Source organism: Balearica regulorum, chromosome 6 (assembly GCF_011004875.1).
Source record: "Balearica regulorum gibbericeps isolate bBalReg1 chromosome 6, bBalReg1.pri, whole genome shotgun sequence".
Lineage (NCBI taxonomy): Eukaryota > Metazoa > Chordata > Aves > Gruiformes > Gruidae > Balearica > Balearica regulorum.
The window spans coordinates 14,742,427-14,762,891 of record NC_046189.1 but is presented as its reverse complement, the minus strand read 5'-3'; the positions used below and the strand labels follow the sequence as shown (position 1 = coordinate 14,762,891).

Sequence of the window (20,465 nt, the reverse complement as noted above, 5' to 3'; positions counted from 1 at the left end):
GCAAAGTACAAAAAAAGAAAAGCTGGAGATGAGTCTCAGGGAAGAGATGGGGAAATAAGAGGCAAGGAAAGAAGGAGGACTAGCGAAACTAAAAAAGGATCCTTTGGGGGGAAGGGAGAAATCAGATCAAGAGATTTTTAAAAGAGGAAAAATTAAGGATTTGAACAGTGCCAGGAGCTTTCTTTGCAGACTGGCAAAAATATGTTTATTTATAGAAGAGTTACTTCTGGTTTGAAAAAGTCCGAGAGTTACAGGGAAAGCTGAATTGCTTGATTATTTTGAAACCTTCAAGGAGAAACGTATAGGAAAACTATGGAGAAAATATACTGCTAGAAACATTCTTGATCTGTTGTGGGATGACTGTGTGTATGTGAGAAAACACTATCATGTCAATATTATTTTAGTGTCCTGAATTTCGTTGTTAAATGGGGTAACCTGTATGAATCTGAAACATTTTTAGATTTTATTTAAGTAACTTATGCTCCTGTGATGTGATGCTAGTATATGCCTCCTTCCAGTAAAAAATGTAGAATTTCAGAGATGTGCTGTCTGTAGATCAAGGTTTGATAAAGTTACCCTTCATTACTACAAATACACCTTTGTGGAAATACAGGCAGTTTCAGTTCCTCTCATTTCGGTAAATTGATGTGGGCACAATGTATCTTTTATACTTACAGTGGAAACTTAGTGCTAGAAGCAGAACACATTTTGGTTTGCAGTGTGTGGACGGGTGGTATTTCCCCTACCTGGTCCCCTGCTTGATAATACCAAATGAGTGATTATCCCTTGCTAGTGCGTGCCACCGCTGACGGGGGAGCAGAGCCAGCTCCCCTCAGTAGTGGGAAGAGGAGCTGCAGTTGGGGTCCTGCCCTGCGCTGCCCGCTGCTCAGTGCCTGTGCCTCCTCCACTGACCCCAGCGGGGCTGGCACAGGAGCCTTGGCGAATGTCCTCCCAACAGGGTATTTCAGGAGTCATCTGAGGCTACGGTATATACAAGTTCTCAGCATTGCTGACAGATTCTTTTAATTATTCATCTTATTTGTGTTACAAAATAGAGGCAATGGAAGAAGAGATTTGTTTTCTTGTTCTTGACTCGTAATACATTTACCATTAACCACTCTCCCCAACCTTTTCTGTACTATTCACTTGTCATGTGTTTGTTTTGACTATGTTCTCCAGGGTGAGATTTCTCCTCGTTTTATAATGAGGAACAGGACTTTCAGGTTTTTCTGTGTGTTGCCACCAAACCCAGTGTTACAGCTGGACTCAGCAGCAACGATGGCAACACCAAATAATAACTATCCCACATGAGATTTAGATTAACTGCTCTTTTTTTTAGTTCACATTATGCCTCAACAGCATGATCTGATTTGCTGTTTTCACGTAATCCATCATTAATTGTCTGAGTGAGGAAACTAGGTTCTTCTGTAGCAGACGAAGAGAGATGGGCTCCCCCACGTTCAGAGTGGAGCTTCACCTCCTCCGGCTGCAGCTATGTCACTCTATTTATCAGGTTTTTATTTTAAACATGCTTTGCTTTTTCAAGCATGAGGATTTTGGGGAGCAGTAGTGCTGCTATTAGAAGTGTTACCTTTGAGGCTGCTTTTAAGCACAGGGGGAACTGAGAAGTAGTCACTGGCTGCAGACCTCCAGCTCTGGTGGTGAGGGAGGAGAGGAATCATAGAATCACAGAATGGTTAGGGTTGGAAGGCACCTCGAAGATCATCTAGTTCCAACCCCCCTGCCATGGGCAGGGACACCCTCCACTAGACCACGTTGCCCAAAGCCCCATCCAACCTGGTCTTAAGCACTTCCAGGGATGGGGCCTCCACAACCTCTCTGGGCAACCTGTTCCAGTGCCTCACCACCCTAAGAGTAAAGAATTTCTTTCTAACATCTAATCTAAATCGACCCTCCTTCAGCTTAAACCCATTACCCCTTGTCCTGTCACTACACTCCCTGATAAACAGTCCCTCACCATCTTTCCTGTAGGCCCCTTCAGGTACTGGTAAGCCGCAATTAGATCTCCCTGGAGCCTTCTTTTCTCCAGGCTGAACAATCCCAACTCTCTCAGCCTGTCCTCATAGGAGAGGTGCTCATGCACAGCAGCATGCACACACAATCTCCTCCATCTGAGGAAGCTGCTGCTGTGGCTGCCAGAGGAAGCTCTTGGGCTTGTAGGGGCCAGCTGTGGCACCCATATGGCTCCCATCGGTGGTCGCAGCAATAGGACTAGGAGCCATATTCTCGGCATTCTCCTTCCCCAGGGAGTGTAGGAGAGCAAGTAGGAGCAGCTTTTTGGGGAGGCAGAATTGTTTCCAGGGCTTGTGGAATGGCGTAGAGGTAGAGATCTGCACAGGGGCAAGGGAGACTGTCTTCCTCCCTCCCCATGCATTAGGGGTGCAGAAGCTCTGCACCCCCTCTTCCCCAGTCTCTCAGTCCTTTGCTAATTGTCTTCCCCTACCTAAAACTTTTTGGTCCTTTCCTGCCTCCCTCCTCTTTTTTTCCCAACAGCCTATTGAAATCTTCCCTGCCTCCCCCTGATACTTCCTCTGCCATTGCTGAATTGCATTTTACCACCCCACAAATGAGAACAAAATAAACTACTTTATCTCGATCATTTGGGCAGCAAAATGCAATTTGCTTGTGTTGCTGCAGATCTTTGAGCCAACTCTGGTCTGGAGACTTTTATCACTTTGCAATCTAATCTGCTGAATATCTCAGGTCCTGTTGCATTGGAAGAAAATGATTTTTTTAAGACAAAATTAAAAAAAAAAAGCCAGCTGTGTACTTAAGCATGCACAAATGCAGAGTGATATACATGTCCTCGTATATTTCTATATGTATGTATGTACATGTACAATAAATAAAAAATATATCTAGCACTTTGAAAGTCCACACCTAACTTGCTAATGTCAGCTACAGTTGATAGACAGCTAAGTCAGACTCTTTTTATAGTCCATTTCTAAAATGAAACCATAAATTTTAAAGCCAGGCTTCATCATTGCAGAGAAAAAAGCTTTTCCAGCCTATTGATGAAATATAACATTTGATAGGATTTATGAGGCCCAGATTCAGGAGGATCATTTGCAGAGCACTTAAAGCTGCTTTTTCCTGCCCTTTGCCTTCCCTCCTCCCAAATACACATACCAAAAAAAGCCATTAGTAATGAAAAATTATTAAGGAAGATTTTTCTTGATTCCATACAAATGTCAATTTGAGAGAGAGAAAGAGGAAGAAAGCAGTTGCAGGGGTGCTTACCAGTAAAGGGGTCTAAGTAGAGCCAGGCTGATTATGAGAGAAGAATACTGACTTTTACTAATAAATAGACAGTGTGATTATTTGCTGTAATACAGTCATTTGTAGTGTGTGTGTATGTATTTTTAATAGTACCAAATGGAATTTATTTTTTTATCACATTGAGATATTCACAAACCAGCCACATAAAGTTAAAAATAAAAACGATACCCAGCTTCTCAGTATCTTGATAAAGTTTCCTTCTGGCTTGTATTACCAGAGTGATAATTTCAGAGGAAAAACATCTTCTGTAACTTGTGATCACAGTATCTGTCAAATGGTAGGAAATGAAGAAAACTGCCAGACAGTGTCAGATTTATTAACAGCTCTAAGAAAACCAAAATTAATGCATTTTCTCATCTTTGATGGGTTGAAATGTCCATGTGCTGTACTTATCTTAATGGGCAAGCGAAGGAAGTAGCACTCGTCAATTAAGTCTCTCATTAAGCTGACTACAGCTTAATCTAGAGCACGTGCAGGAGTACTCTGTGCTTACCAGGCTGTACCTCAAAGGTGTTGCGGTTGTTGTTAAGGAGTGCTCATCCCGCAGATGCCAGGAGCAAACCAGTTTTATGCTGCCTTCAGGACCACGCAGCCAGGCACTGGACCAGGGAGCGTGCAGTCCTGTAGGGCAGGGAGGGGGACACCCGTACAAACCCGGACTGCGCCGGTTGTGTGAGAGCACTCGCTGGCCCATTGGAAATCTGTATTTCCACCTGTTAATAACCAGCCTTCAACCATTTGGGTTGAAAATGCCTACGTAGGCGGTGTGCTGAAGCTGAATTTTTATGGAACATGATGACAGCTGTTTTGGGGGGGCCTGGAGGGAGAAGACAAGGGGTTGTTTTGTATGTGTAAAAAGTAAGAATAAGGAGCATACGATTCTTTCAATAAGAAGCTGTAGTCTTCCCATACGCTGGAACAGGGGCTTTATATTTAGGAAAGGAACACAGCCTAGTCTTACACCAGACTGTGCCTTTTGCCACCCCTTGAACGTTGACAATTTGACTAAGTTATAAGATTTAGAGTACTTCCCACGCACATGATAGAAACTTGGCTGCTGACTTCACCAAAAGTGCTCGTCCAGAACTGCCAGAGCCTAGACATGCTTTTCCAGTAGCAGGTTCTCCTGCCTGCAGAGAGGTTCCTGGTACAGGAATGAAGGATGAGGTGAACGGGGACATGATCAGTGTCCCCTTGCCCTTACGCCCCACCTTGCAAGGAGGGAAAAGGTGAGCTGATTTGAGTGCAAAATCCTAAGAAATGCCAAGGGGAGATGGTGAGATTAAAGGAGAGGTGCTGGGCCAGGGCAGAGTTGCAGACAATAAGTGGGTTCTTCAGACTAGAGAGAAGTTTACTGGTACTGCAAGTTTAATGCTCTGTTAGCGTGTTAGACACGAGCACACTCATTTGAACCAGTGCAGAAAGAAAGAAGTGCAGTTGGGCGTCCCACGCCACCTGCAGCCTCATCATTACTGGCAAGCTGCTTTGTGAAATGCTTCTAGGAGATGGATCTGAAGGAGTGCTGGAAGGGGAGCTGCTGACCTAGGCGCATCAGGGGAGGGGTTTCTGTACTGGAGCAGCCTGCAGGGCAGGGATGTGCTGGTATGGGAAGCCAATAAATGGGTGGAGGAAATTGGCATCCTTGGCTGAACGAAAGGTATGAAGGGAAAGACTTCTGAACATCAGGATGAGAACAGGGAGTGAAGGGAGCAAGACAAAACCAGATGTGAAAGGATTTGTAAGGTGTGTTTCTAAACATGGCAGTTGAAACCATGTGAGTCTCATTCTGTAGAGATAGAGATGGGCCTGCACCAGAACACTTGCTTTAGCATTTCTGGGACTTCCCAGCCAAATGCAGAGACAGGCTTGCCCTTCCTCTTCCAGGTGAGATACGCCAGGAAATGATTGTGTGCAGTTTGAAGATTCCATTACTTCATTTTTTCCATTTTAATTAAACATTTTTCAAAACAATTACTGAAAAGGAGTAGTGTTCGCCTTCAATCTTAAACACCTGAAATTCAGCCCTGACTTCTCCAAGTGGAAAAGTAGGAGTAATTTCAGAGGTGCTGTGGAGCTGTAGCCGTAAGAAGGAGGAGCTAGAAAAGCTGTGCCTGTCTGGAAGTCCATGAGCTTCCATTGCCTGCATAATAAAAAGTAATAAGGTTACACTGCTAACTTTAGGCCCCTGAGTTCAGAAATATTTCTCCGAAATGCAGTTCAGCTTATAAAGTGTATAATGTTATTGATGTGGAGCTTGCAATGAAAGCTCGTGGAAGGAATGTGCGCTCCCCAGTCTTTGTGAATGCGAACAAACCAACTGTGCTCTGAGGAGCCTAGCTGCACGGGGAGAGGTGCCCGAGGAGGGAGGCTGCTGGAGGGGTGGGCAGGGTGGCCTTAAAGGCAGCAGAACTTTGCAAAATCCATCAACCGCTTCAGCATCTGGCAGGGTTTCTGTTGAGCAATAACCACAAGCTAAATTTGCCATCTATAATTCCTGAGAGAAGCTAGTGGTAACTGATGTTTTGACTTTTGAGCGTGTTCCTGTGAAACTGCTCAGATCTCAGTTGTAGTTTGGAAATACTGCCCTAGCTGAGAACTAAAATGAATTTACCTTCAGGTTTGTCCCCATGGTAAGATTGTCATAAAATTTTTAGCCCCTTGCACTACTGCAGTGTAGAAAACATGATTAAGCCTGTTTCTCTTGCACATCTGTTAAATGCTTCGTGTGTCATTTTAGTACATGTTCAGAAGTGAACTTTGGATCCTTGTATTGGAGTTAGGATGTTCCAAAGAGTGCGTATGGATTATACTCCCCTCTGTGAGAAGCCCCATGTGTTGTAAGAGTCATTCGAGCATGCTCAACGGTGCTTTCATTTTGCTGCGCATTGCACTCGGAGCTAGTAAAATACGTTAGAAATAATTTGTTGTCTTTGCTTTTCTTTAGCTTGTAGTTGGAACGTTGAATGCTTTCCTTATAAGGCTTACATGCTTCACCTTGCATGTGCCAGTGGCTTAATAAGAACATCTGCTGTCTTTCTGTAGCAAATCTGATGATTTTTCTACGCACGTATATTTAGTTGTACATATAAATAGAATCCAGGCACTGTTAGATGCGTATGAAAGCGTACGTCAGATTGAAATGGTAACATATGAGGTTTTCTGCAGTTCCATTTATGAAGTATCAAGTTAAAAACAAAGCTGTGAAGTAGCCAGAAAACTTTTTATTTCTGCAGCCAAAGGCATATGCTTGTACAGCCTAACTTAATTAGGTCTCTGATATGTTCTTAGAATGGTCAGTATTTCATGTGCTGTATCATTGTCTGCAAGTCGCTTTTTCATTATAGTTGAGCTTCTACACAGCAGAATGTAGGGGAGCATTGCTCCAGATGTCTGGCTCCTTTCACCGATTTTGTTGCTGTCTACAGCAAAATTTGAGTTTTAGCTTTACAGTGCAAATTCCCTTTGAATCTTTGGATGCCCTTAAACAGTATAGTACTGGAATATGTGTAAATGTCTACAAAGTACGGTGATTGGAGTGGCTGGTTTAAGAGGAGCTATAAAACAGTTCCAGCTGGAGTGCATTCTTGAGGTAAGCTCAAAATACACTCCAAATTGTCAGCACACTACTCAGGAAAAACACAAGAAACAAATCATCTTTAGTGTGCTTTGCTCCCTTTAATGCACATAAGGATAGTGTAAATGGAAGCTGGTCAATTTTCAACAGTTTGTGTAAAATTGTCCCTAGGTTTTGCTTCTGTACTTCAACCTTTGTGAATAAATGCAGCACACTGTTTTGTAAGTATACCTGTGTGTATTTCCATGGACGTAACGCCGTCTGTATTTCAATAAGTATTGTGTAGCTGTCCATTAATATTTATATGGAACCAAGAGCTTTGGTTCTTGCAATTTTTAATAAACATTGATGGTGTTACTAGTTTATACAGAGCATTCAATATGCTCCATCAAAATGGCAGCTCTAATTAGGTTCCTTGAATTAGCTAATGGATTTTGAGAAAGATAGCTTACAAAGCTCTTACAGCTGTCCAAGATATTCCTGCCATGGCAGAAAGACAAAAGGCCGCTGGAAGCTACAGACTTTAAAGCTTTAGAAATGCAGCTGACAGTTAAAAAAGATAAATTACATTTGTATTTTTTCCCGTAAAAGTACTAATGCTGGATTAATGTTATCCTCATAGTGACCATTCATTAAAAACACCCCAAAAAAGCCAACTTTATAGTAAGGATGCATTTTGGCTGTGAGGTCTCTGCTTTTGTCTGATGCTTTGCACATGGTATAAATTAATTCATTTTAAAAAAAAAAAAAAAAGTAAGCTATATCTGTAACAGGATTACGGGACTTTTTTTTTTTTTTAGATGAGGTTGAGATTTCTTCCTCATTTCTACCTAGGCCAGGTATTACAAAAACAAACCACAGAGAGGATTAGTTGCTGCCACTCTGCCAGTGGCATAGATTTGCACGTGTGTAACGAAGAGCAGGATGTCGCCTCTAGCGTGAAACTTGGTGAGGTAATTTCTGGGAGAAAACGGGTAGTTACTCTGGGCTTTGTAGTTTTCAACAAAATGTGTTTTAGAACATGGGCAGCAGCATCTACTGTGAGCGAATTTTTAGATCCTCAATTCTTCCCTCACAAGGGAGCACAGAAATTAAGACTGTACTGAATTGTCACCTTCTCTCCCTCCTGCCTTTGCTTTGTGTGCGCTAACGGGAATTCCTGAGGGACTCTTGAATGGCTAATTCATTGGAACTCTGTAAAGTACTTATTTCAGCTTTAGCGATAAGTTTAATAAACTGTAGTGCAAAAAGCAATAGTCTGCAAGTGAAAAAAAGCTAGCTGCCAGTTGCAGACAGGTGTGATAGCCATTAAGAAATAAAGCTACATTTCCGCACAAGAGTTTAGCATTCAGCATTCGCTTTGTTGAATTGTTAAAGCTGCTGTAAATGGAGTTTGGAGGGCTGAAAATCTGCTCTGTGTTGATGTGACCTATCTATTGTAAATATGCCAGCTGCTTTACATCAGTAAAGTAAAATACCCCCTCCCAAGCCATGTTGTAATACAAAGTGCCAAAAAAGGCGATTTAAGTACTTTGCTGTGTAAATCCAGAAGAAATTACCTTGGAGAGAAGGCCCTCAATTATGCCTCACACATGACTTCTGCATGATGGATAAAAGGCATAATTGATATCATCTTTAGTGGAGAAACCAGAAACTGCTGCATTGTCTAGAGGCTACTGAAAATACCAGGAAAATCTGTTTTTCATTATTTTCATTGTGTATTGTTTATAGAGAGTTTGGTTGTTGTCAGCAGCCGAGTCCCTAATCTCCCTGCTTTCCTAGCCCTTCGGAGACACGTGCACATCTCGGATCAACAAGACAGCAGTAAACTGGTCACATGCCAGAAACAGACATTGCCATTAAGCAGCCTGAACTGTAAGGCATCTTTTTGTATTATTAGTTAAAATCTCGTGATTGCCTTCCTTGATGAGGCACAATACATTGAGCAGAAGAAAAGAAAAAAATGTCTTGTATTTGAAGTAATGGTGACGAGCTGGCTACAAAACAAGAAAATACCCCTTTTTTATTTTCCTTCCTACTTGATTGCAGACAACCCGTTTCTGTTAGAGTGGCATATACCATATCTGCTGTAAGGGTGAAGTTAAACCTCAGTGTGCTAATTTGTTTCTGTAAAGCAACAAATTGGCTATACCTCCCATTATTTCTGGCCATCTGTAGTCAACCACAAGTTATAAAGGAGAGTAATGGAGATGAGAAGTAGCCTGGATTGAAAAGGCGATGCTCATCTGAAGGTCTAGGCCATCTGCCATGACAAACAGGAAAAGGTGTTGTATGTCACGTGAAAGGAGGGAAACATAAAAGGATGCTTTATGTCAAGCCACTGAGAGAGATTTTCTAAACAGTTTGGAAAAACTGAAAGTGATACAAATCTCTTGGTCTCAATCTTCAAATCATTCTTTTGAGGCTTCCGTAAACATATTATGAGCTATTTGGGGAAAGAAAAGGTTAATGACTGCTAATTCTTATCACGCAAGGTTCTCTTTCCTTCTTTCTTCCTAATGAGTCTGTAGGAACCTAAGAATATCATCTTCTTTCTTTCCCCTAAGCTCCTAATGTCAGGAGGTCAGTAGTGATGTTACAGGGTCAATAGGACTCAATTTACATCCAGACAAATGGTGGTCATGTGGTGCCCTAGGAGTCTTTGACCTTTTGGACAGAAGTGGTTGTACTGCTTTTATGTTAGCCTCAAGAATTGAAAGGTGACAGCGTATGTTCCACTGAAGCACAGTTACGACTTTTTTAAATATTGTAAAGCAGATTAAAACTCAGGGACTTTAGTATACAGGGTCAAATAAACTGCAATAAGTGTAAACAGCTTCTTCAGTGTAGTTTGTTTTGCTGCAGTTTATTTACGATTCTTGAGTTTATATGTATTTACATACATATGGGTAGAGAGAAACATATCCATCTAATGCTTCTCATATCAGCCCATCTATGCAGACCCTCTCAGGATAGTCCTGTCTAAATGGAATTGGGCTCCAGGTCTTCTTCCTGGTCACTTTGCACAGGTTTCCAAATCAAGTGTCCTACTGGGACCCCTCTGCATTGATAAGGATGGTGATTGTGTATACATAGGGTATATTCCGGTCCAGAGCAAGAAAGAAAGTGTTACGGAGACCAATAAAACCGTTTGTATGGTTCCAGTAGCTAGAAAGACATCAGTCTGAAGTTGGGTCCTCAGCGTGGGGTGTGTATAGCGAAAACCCAGGCTGGCTCTGAACATCAAAGATGATTCCTGAGCCTGCAAGGCAATAGCAGTGATGTCAGCAAGGTATTTCTGACAAGTCTTTCATTGCAATATCATTCATTCACTCAAGTGCATATGAAAACAACAAATGTTCGTTTCTTGCTAAACTCTCTTTCTCTTGCTGGTTGACAAAGATGAAAGCTGAAATATTGTAGAATTATGTTCTTATCATTGATTTTCTTCTTATCACTTCCCACCATTCTTTTTATTCCCTCTTACTATTAAGGTTGCAGAAATATCTTCATAAGCAATGAGTAGAAAGACAAGGGCTGGAAGTGAGAGAGTAATGTACTCAAATATTTATTTGTTATAACTTCAAAATGAAAGTTTTATCCTAAGTGAAAGATACTCTTACGTGCTTTGTTGAACTCTCTGATACTGTCTAACTTTGCAGACCACTATGTTCCTTTCAGTATATAAAATTAGTATTGTTTTATAGCAGATTGTGAATGGAAGATTGTCCATTCTCTTGAGTCTGTGAATCACATTTTGTCTTGGTTTTGTTTGTTAATGGAAAATTCACTCAAAGAATAACTTTTTTTTCTTTTTTTTTTTTTCTTTTTTTGTTTAACTTGGAAGCACTAGTTGTTTGTTTAGAGCCTGACAGTCAGCTGGGTGAAATCAGCGTTTGAAAGAAGTGGCTGACAAAAAAACCCCTGTGCAATATTAATGTGTTTAGGAAAGCCACTGGAAACAAAATGTTTATTTCCTCTTCAAATGTATGTTTATATACAGCTTTAAGTGGTTCATCTTACTCTGTACGTGCAACACTTGTTTTTAATTTTGTATTATCTAGAGAGCTGCAGTAAGAAGTCACTAATTTAAAAAAATTAAATTTTTAAACTGAATGATTGAAATCCAGACTAGCAACTGAGAGGAAGAGGAGAGAGGAGATTTTATTGTGCAAAACCTGAGCCATACGTATTAAATACTGGTGATGATGTTTTGATTCTTTGAAAAAAATAACTTGTCTGTCATATTGGGTATATAGTGTTATTTCTGTGGTGCTTGTTCATCTATCTCTTAGAGATGATGAGATGAAATTTCACAGTCATATTTTACGTAATGTTAGAGATAACTGGAAGCTAAATCTGTGCCAAATTATGGTTTCCTTTTTGTTTTGGGTTGCCTATTCCAACTGTACCGGTTGAGTGGCAGGTCCCTTTACGGTCACGGTGGGCAAGGTGGAACCTGTATAGTGCCTTTGAGAGATTCAGGCACAGGGCAGAAGATGGTGATTTCTGGCAGTGGTTTATCCAGTTGGTAGTACAGCCTCAGCAGCATGGGTTAGAATGATTGCTCAGACTTTATCTTTCTCCCAGACCAGAAGAAAGGTTTGGTTTGTAAGGAATTGTATTCAGCAAAACTACAGAATGGCTGACAGGAATGTTCATGTAAGATTATTATTCTTTTTTCTATTTCCCAAAAAAGTCCTCGCAGTGTGTGCAGCTTATTCGAAGAACTGCTGAACTTCTCATAAAATTGTTCGTGGCGTGGGGTTTTGAGAGGTTTTGTTACTGTTGTTTGAAATCAGTATCTGAGTCTTCACTAAACTCTTTGTAAAGTTTCTCAGAGATTTTTTCCCCCACCTAGACATTATTTAAAACTTCCCCCAAAAGGTTCAGGTTCTATCCCAGTATCGGCTGCTTCTGAATTGGTCTTCTTACGTGTAGCACAATTTTAGGAAATCCTTCTGAAATCAATTGCAAAATGCAGAGTAGACAGTTCTGTTACAGTCTTGTCATGACAACGGAGAAGTCCATGGATAGATGAAATGTTAGAGCCTGGGAACATGTGGTGGTGGAGGGGAATGGCTAAAGTGTGGTTGCACAGTTCTCTGAAGAACGTGTAGAGCAGGGAGCCATGTCAGGGAAGTGAGTTCTGCACAAAATTGAGATGAGGACTGTAATATTTATGTCTCCTCGAGGATGGAGCACTACATTAGATGTAAAGCTACTGTAAAAGGAATCTGTCTGCTGTACTTACTAGGATTGGTGAAAAGCTTCAGTAAGTCTCCTTAATATAAATTGACTTTGATTGGAGTATTGTTTTTATATGTCTTCTGTAAGTTCAGGTTCCTTTTCAGTATAAATAGTCATGCATCCGAAACATTTGAACTGGTATTCATCTGCTGTTTCCCTGTCTGAGAACTGTTATCTGATCAAACCAATATTTTTTAATTATGTATTTATAGGCAGATGGGAGAATAGTTTACAGTCAATGTATGATCTTCTCTGCAAATCTTGGAAAATTGTGTTGGTTTTTTTTTTTTAATATTGCCTTATCAGTTTCTTTTTTTTATTACTGATGACTTCATTCTGTTTGAATTCTATGCTTCAGTTTCTTTGGGGTAAACTAATAGATTATGTATGCGATATTTGCACAGTGCTGATTGAATTCATCTGGTGAGTTTGAATGTGGTTCATATATTCACATAATTGTCAGGAGCCAACTTTAAATTCAGAACTGTTTCATGAGCATTGCACAGGGCATCCTATTCATCTCACATTACTCAGGAGTGGGTAAAACTTTCATGGTAAGCTAGATATGCAGCTCTTTCAAAAGCCAATGTCTTTTCCATTTGTGCCTATAAACAGTGATGGAGGTAAAAAAAGAGCTGTGGAGCTTCAACTGTTTCCTGAAAAATTGAAGTTGATGTACCGACCCTCTTCCAACCTGTTCCCCCCCATCTTTCCAACAAATGCTGAACCTGCTGGCCATTTTTGACCAGACTTGACAGGTGAATCGATGTTCAAAAGATACCACATCCCTAAGTTTCATGAAAATAAGCAGCCTCCCAGAGAGGCCCAGGCAAATGCCCTCGCGGGGCAGAAACCATGCAGTGTGCGCTCAGTCCCATTATCAGACACCAGAGAACCCACAGGAGAGAAGCACAGGAAATCAGACTTCACGGAGCTGCTTGTTTCCACAGAGATTATCTTGTGTTTTCACACTAATCCAGATGGATAACTTTCCATGTGCTGCTATCTTTCATTCAAACATTCCTACTCATTCTCATGGTTAGGGTTTGTACTTTAATACGGTGTGGCAGAGGTTTGCCAAAGAAAAAGCTGTCAGGCCCAGTCTTTTAGTCTATATACATATATATAAAATCAGCTTGATCTGTGCAGCACCTACTTCCACTTGCTGGCTAGATGGGTTTAAGCAGAAGGAAGCTCACCTACAGGAGGTCTGCAGTAAATGGAGCACAGGCTGCTGTTACTGCCTCTTACAATATAAATCTCAGATTTCGTTTTTAAAATTAAAAAAAAGGAAGGAAAAAAAGGGGGGGGGGGGAACCCCTCACCTGTATGGTATTTTCAGATTACCTCTTCAGCCAAAATACCTGGAGGTAGAAAGGGGGTATGTGGCCACTAGGCCACTGGTGGCAGATGCTAATAGAGTTTGGAAGGAGCTGCAGAGAGCCGGGTCGGCTGGAATGAAACTAGACCCGCTGCCCGTATTGCAGTTTCCTTCTCTCAGCTAGTGCTGCTTTGGGTAATGATGTTGGCAAAGCAACAGGGACAACGCTTCGGGCTTTATCTGTATGTTAGCAGCCCTAATTAAATGCTTTATCTGTACTCACAAGTAAAGTCAGGGGATTTCACAGGTATTGTATTGCTCATGAGCTGTGAACCAAGCTTCGCTGTTCTAAGTGATAGCCCCCATTAGCTAGTCCTCAATTCCAGTGTTTTTCAAACTGGAAATGGTTCTCCACTATTTGACAAGAATTCATGCAAGGAACAGAGGCATTTATCTGTAGAAGGAGTCAAGGGGAAAAGGGAATGTACTTTTTTTTTTCTCAGTAGTCCACAGAGCTTGTGCAAGCTTTCTGCACTGTCTTGGCAGATCATGAGAAAAAATTCGTATGCTCTGGAAGAGTTCAGTAAGTCAGCCAGAGAAGCTTGAAAGCTCTGGGACTTCCTAGAGTAGAGGTGCTGGATAACTTAGGATCCAGGGTTTTTCATGGAAACATACTGATGCTGTAGATAAACATTTCCAATCCTGGCTGCATATTCAGTTGCATTTGCACCCTAGATGGAATTTCCCTTCATTGGTAATTAATTTCCAACCAATCTAGATTGCTGTCAGATATTAGAAACTACTTATTATTGAACTGATAGGTTTATGTCCAATCTTTTGAATGTGCTTTCCAAACTCAGTTTGCTATTCGAATCCTATAAAACACTTCCCTAGATTCTGACATATTCATAGAGGAGTGCAGCAGGACAAGATGCTCCGCAGAGTATGTGCTCGTGTGAATAAATCTGTATCTCTATAGGCCATTGTTGGTGAGGCAGAGTTAAGGTTGCAGATTAAGAGAATAGATGATGATGTGCTGCAATAACAATGGTCTGAGTTTAAGACCGGTCACAAATAAATTCTACGACAATTCCCTGTGAATGCAAGTAAATACTACTGAGCCATAAAGCCAGTATTCACCTCAGTGCTGACTAGAGCAGGGCTGGAAATAGCAGTGGGAAACTTTTAATTTATTCATTTTCAAGGTGACTATTTACTATTTTTCATTCTTAGACATTTTCAGGATTTTGTTGCTGTTGTTATCCTTCTAGGTATAGCTTGAGCTTTCACAGTTGTGCAAGTCCAGCTATATAAGGTTTTGGAAGGCTCACGAGGGTCAGCACCCACAAAGACAGGCATGTGTTTAACTTGACAAACTAAGCAACTCCACTAGCTTTACCATGGCAGTTTGCAGTCTATGCAGTTCAGCATACAAGTGAGTCTTTGTGGATTACTAGGTGTACTGCTGTTTAATTACCACTTAAAAAAAAAAAAATGGCATCACAATCTAGTAGTGTGCTTTCCCATCTCTCTTGCCTCCCTTGTATTGTCATGGCTGATGTTTTAGTTTTTTGTATAATTGAGAGGGAGGTTGTTTTTTTACAAGATAAAACTTCTTTCTGTGCTCCTGTGTGAATATAGTCTATTCTTTACCTTGAACAAATGTAATTTTAGGGAAATTCCACATTTAGCGTGGGAGCAAAAGGAAACATTTTTCTGGCAGTTTATCATCATCATCGTCATTATTATTATTAAAATATGATAGCCATTTATAGCTGCTCATAGGAATGTTAAAAGTTTCCTTGTGCTCCCCCATCTGTCTGCATCCATCTGTTGTCTCTTGTCTTGTACTGGAATTGTTAAGTTCTTTGGACAGGGACAGCCTTTTTTTAAAAAACGGGAATCGAGTTCACAATTAGCAGCTTTAAAAATACAAGACAGCAAAAATAAGGGTGATATAGACCAGTGGGCACCATGTGAGTCAGGAGAATCAAATGTTCACAATCCATTTGTCTCAGGTGTGGCAATTCTGTGTGGATGCTCATGTGGGTACCTGCTAAGTGTTATGTTTGTATGTACATATGAGTTTTATTTAGCATTTCTTATTTTTCTCAGTGGCTGCGCAGGTGGCGGGAATGCTGATCGTATCCAGAAGTTACGGAAGGAGTACCATCAGGCCAGGCGAGAAGGCTTACCTTTCTATGAGGATGATGAAGGAAGAACACAGCCGTCTGACTACGACCAGCGTTGGGTAGGTCCACAATGTGATGCAAAGTGGTTTTTGCGGCATTCAGGGTTAGCAGAAGGTGCTGATTTGTTTGTGTTTTCCAGAAATCCTGTGTCAGTTTAACATGAATTTGGAGGGTTTGTAGAAATGGAGAAATCCTTAATGCCAGCTCACCAAAGAAAAGAATAACATGAAAACCTGGCTAAAAATAACTTGTCTGTTCACTGTGTTTGATCTAGGCCCAGGTTTCCTCTCTTTAGGCCCAAGATATGCAGTCATTGCCAAACTTTGTCACATGTGGTAGCATCAGGGTTTTTCAGCAGAATTTATGGTAGTCTGGCAGTTAATCCAGTGATTCCCTGGGTTAACGAGAGTGTTAGAAGAGCAGACTCTCACTGTGCTTAGCTGCAAAGTGAGAGGGAGGAAATAGGGGTATATCTGCTCCTGCCCTTCCTTCTGCACACTGGACAGTAGCAATCTGGCCACGATACATCCTCAGTAACTTCTATAAAGTGAAAAATGGAATAATTTGCTCCTCTCCCATCAAAGGATCTTTACAGATGTGCTGTATTCCCTATTTCACATCTAGGAGTCACACTACACAGAGATGTATTATCTACCCACCTACTGAAGAGTAACCTATGGTAGAACCAGAGATAAATCAAGAGTGCCAGATTTTTGAATGCATTAACTAAATGCAACAGCTATAGTCTATGTGATCACAACTGTGGCACTCAAGCTCCACCTGAGCACGTTTCAGAGTTGGACTCTGTCACTTTAGAAGTAATTATAATCAACCAGCATTCAAAAATATAACTTAGATAAGATGCAATTTATGCTAAATTTGAAATTTTAGTTTAACAAGAGACAGAATTATGTTAAAATCCTAACAATCTAAATACACCTGAAGTTTGAACTAGCATTGTTGGTTTTAATGTCCTCCAAATGATCAGTGTGAATGCTGATGTGAAATCTTCAATGATTTGGGTTGTAGTAAAAAAAAAATCCTATGCAAGACTAGACTTCATTGCAATCACAGAGTTAAGAGGTATTTTTACATAAATTATCATATATATTTGTTCATTAACCCAAAAAAGGTTGTTGTATCTATTATTCTGATTGAGTTACCAAAAATGTCATCTTCAGCAAAATAATTCTTTCCTCAGAGCAGTTAACTTTAATCTGTTACCTTAAATTTTGTGACCCAAATTTGGGAATCTATGTAGCTGCCATTCTTCTGAATAGCTTTTGTAAACTTAAATGAGAATATGCATCAAATATGTCTTTCTGTTGAAATTGTATGGCATGTTAAGTGTCCTGAGAGAGGCCCCAGACTGGGCCAGTGGTACCTCTTCAGCAGCCTGAGGATTTCTACTTCTTATCTGAAACTGATAAAGCTTTATTAATCCTCAGAGGAGGCTGAGATTTATTGTCCAGTGTAGTTTTCTAGGATTCACAAAGGTTTCTTCTAGGTAATCCTTTTTAAGCTTTTCCTATTAGGTATAATGCCCAGAGATTACTGATTTCCAAAGCTTTGCTTTTCCTGTGAGGCAAGTTGTCCTTAATCAGAGCACCTGAAAGGGAGCTTTAAGTGTCTCAGTCTTGAACTGATTAATAATAGTGGCACCAGGATTGTTTCTTTTTGTCCTTCCAGTGCAGAATATTTTTAAATGTTTTTGTTGTGAGGAATGGCAGTCTGCTCAAAAATCAGAGTTTACCTTGAGGGCTTTAATGCTCTGAAGTTTGTTGCTGCAACAGTTACTCCCGTTGAAGCGGTTTACAAATTTCAAAGCCTTCTGGTCTCTTCACTGCAACAATATCATCCATTGATCCATCCAGCCCTGTTTTCATAGACAGTGTCTTTTAGTCTGGAAAATATTGTGGCCCCAGCTTGCTCTCTTTCAACTCCTGGCTGAAATTTCTACTCTGACATGTAGTTTTACCCTTTCGATACATATGTTACATCAGTCTATTCAGACAGAAAAGAAGAAACAAAAATAGAATCAAAATATTAAAAAGAAAACTAATGTCTCAAAGCATCTTGCCAGGACAGTCCTCAAGATATTTTATAAGCAGTGAGTCTTTCCCACCTTGGGCTGCTGACCCTCAGCAGTACTGTGGTAACACAGGTTGAACAACAGCTGATTTCTTCCACCTTTACTCATCAATGAAGAGACATGCTCATGACTAATTGCATAATTGTAAATAAATAAAAACTTACTCTAATCTTCAGGATGTCAGGTCTTTTTTTAAAGAGTTGACAGACAGCTGAGGAGGAGGACAACCTTCTGGTTTAAGTTGTTTTTCCTTCCCACAGGAGGTTATGGCACTGGGGAAGCTGCAGCTGGAAAGGAGATGCTGGGTCTCCCTATGTATTTTTAATACTTGATTAGGTCTTTCTATGTTTTTGTCAGTCAGCTGTTTTACCTTAGCCAGCTTTCCTATAAGCTGTCTTTCTAATGTCCAGCAGCTGCTGTGATCACTTCCCACCATCACATGGAACATGCAGATAAGTTGGAAAATAACAGGATAATTTGAAAAGACACTATCCTGTCACAAATCAACAGCCTCAGAAATGGACCCTGGGTCTTGTCCTCCAAAAAAGTATCTGAGAACTCATGAGGCAGATTTCTATCTGATAAAGCTGACATTGACAAGTGGCCTTTAGCTGACACTGTAATGGGACAGAATTTCTAATAGAAGGGGTATTTCTAACAATCTACTTTTTTTAAAATGGGATAAATCAAGTTAAAGTGCAGAGCCGGCTGAAAAGCTAGCATTGTAAGGGAAAATGATCTCATGACAGGCAATTGGGATCCATAAATGTTTTAAAAATAAGGTCAAAAATTCATTTTAAATAGGCCTGCTATTCTCTCATCATCCATTCCTCCCCCCTGCATCCTTTTTCCAATTCTCCTCTGTTCTTCTCATCTGTTGCTGGTTGAATTTTTTGCTCTCTTGCGCCTTCATTCTGCTCTCCCTCACAGTCTGTTCTTTCTCTTTTTGTAAGTAACTGAATAATTCAGTTGAGTGTGTCTCCATAAACAGACACACGTATATAGCACTGTCTGTGCTATAGAGCCAGATCCTTTGAAATTCTTTTCCAGTTCCTTTGTGATTTGGTTTGTTGTTGAGTTTTGCATCCTTTGGACTCCTCCCCACCCCTGCCACCCCCCCTTTCAGGTTTATAACTAGGATAAACGACAAGCCAAATTCTGCAGGGTGTATCACAAGGCTTAAAGTAAACCTCAGCTAGTTAACCAGAGGACAGGCTGATGATAAGTATAAATATTGTCTGGGAAAATGAATGCCTGTTGTTGGCAGTGTAATGTGAGACTACCCTAACCCTGAGAGCTAGGGTATATTGGGAAGTATCAGCTCAAGACAGAGCTTAGGCATGTGCGTACATACTCGTGTCTTAGTGGGACATCAGACAGTCGAAGCGATCATGAACGTATCCTATACAAACCTAATCCGGGTCTACAGAAAGAGGCATAATATGTCTATGTAGTATTATCATATACTGCAGGATCAGTCAGACCTTGAGAGAACTGTGTAAGCAGTAAGCTGCAAGAACTTAGTGTCCCTAGGAGTTGGAGGGCTTTTTCATGAGGCACTCTTTTTCGGGGCTTTAGAATCACAGACTAATAGCAGATCATGAGAAATAGCGAAGGACCTGTCAAGAAAAAGCCGTGAAGTTAGTATCTGCACCTGTATTTAAGGGCATTTAAATAATGAGGAATTAATCATCTATTTGAGGGATTTACTTGGATTGTCTTACAGACTTTGTACAAATGCAGTTACTTAAAACATCAATTCTTTCCTTCAGGGTGGCAGTAAATCCTGAAACTTTATCTTTTCAATGTACATTCAAGGACTGCATGTAATACCGGCCACACTGCAAATAGTTCTTCACCTGTTAGTGACCGCATCAGCTTCGCTGTACCGAACCTTTTGTTAAGTGGTTCTAAAAGCCCTTTTCTTATTTGCAGACCAGATTCGCAAGCTGATAAATAACCTAAAGATATAACAAAACCTGTCTCTGGATCCTAGCTGCGAACATTTCGATTGAAACAAATCGGTAATGTACTGAGTTTTGTTAGTTCCCAGTTGAGAGTATGAAAGAAGAATCATGCCTGTCTGTGCTAAAGGCCAAGTACTTTATTGTGTGCCTGGCAGGGATCCAACTTAAAAATCAACCAGAACAAAAAAAAAGGAGTGCTAAGAACTGCATTATTTTTCCATAATGTGTCAAAGGGTTCTACGCTTGCTTCAGGATGAATAAGGAGCTGTTTGTACTTTTCACAATCAATTAATTCCAGGTTCAGGATGTTGTATTTCAAATAGGTTAGGTTCCCAAAATGCACAGACGTTTGTGTTGGACCATGGTTAGAAACCAAAATTCCAACTTCTAGAATAATAACATTCCTGTCTTCCAGCGCAATGGAAGGAGCTGACAATTTTATGTACTATGTGAAACCATATAGCAGAAACTGCTGTGAATTCCAAATTTTCTGAGCCCACAGATTATCAGTAGAAAACATTGAATTTAAAAAAAAAAAAGGGGGGGGGACACACAATAACTTAAAGTATAGCTGCTTTGAAAACCATGGATCAGAAGTATTTGTGTATATGTTACTAAAATATTAAGAGAGTATGTAAAACATTTCATTAGGATGTATTATTAACTTAACAATCAAGAACTTTTTATGGTCACTACTTATCTCTGTATAACGAAGGTTTCAGATTGGGGTGTATTCTAAAGAGCTGTTCAAACTAAGCAGAAGGATCTT

At 40.5% G+C, this 20,465-nt stretch overlaps 1 protein-coding gene across 4 annotated transcripts in view; it reads left to right on the top strand.

The window, feature by feature from the left end:
- PARD3B (par-3 family cell polarity regulator beta) overlaps positions 1 to 20,465 on the top strand; it is a 422,926-nt gene that overhangs the window by 355,938 nt on the left and 46,523 nt on the right. For all 4 annotated transcript variants that reach the window (XR_012836057.1, XM_075756447.1, XM_075756445.1 and 1 more), the window contains one exon: positions 15,561 to 15,696. Coding sequence is in view for 3 of the 4 variants with exons in the window: in XM_075756447.1 (XP_075612562.1) it covers positions 15,561 to 15,696 (136 nt within the window). In the remaining variant the exon portion in view is untranslated. The remainder of the gene's footprint in view (positions 1 to 15,560; positions 15,697 to 20,465) is intronic.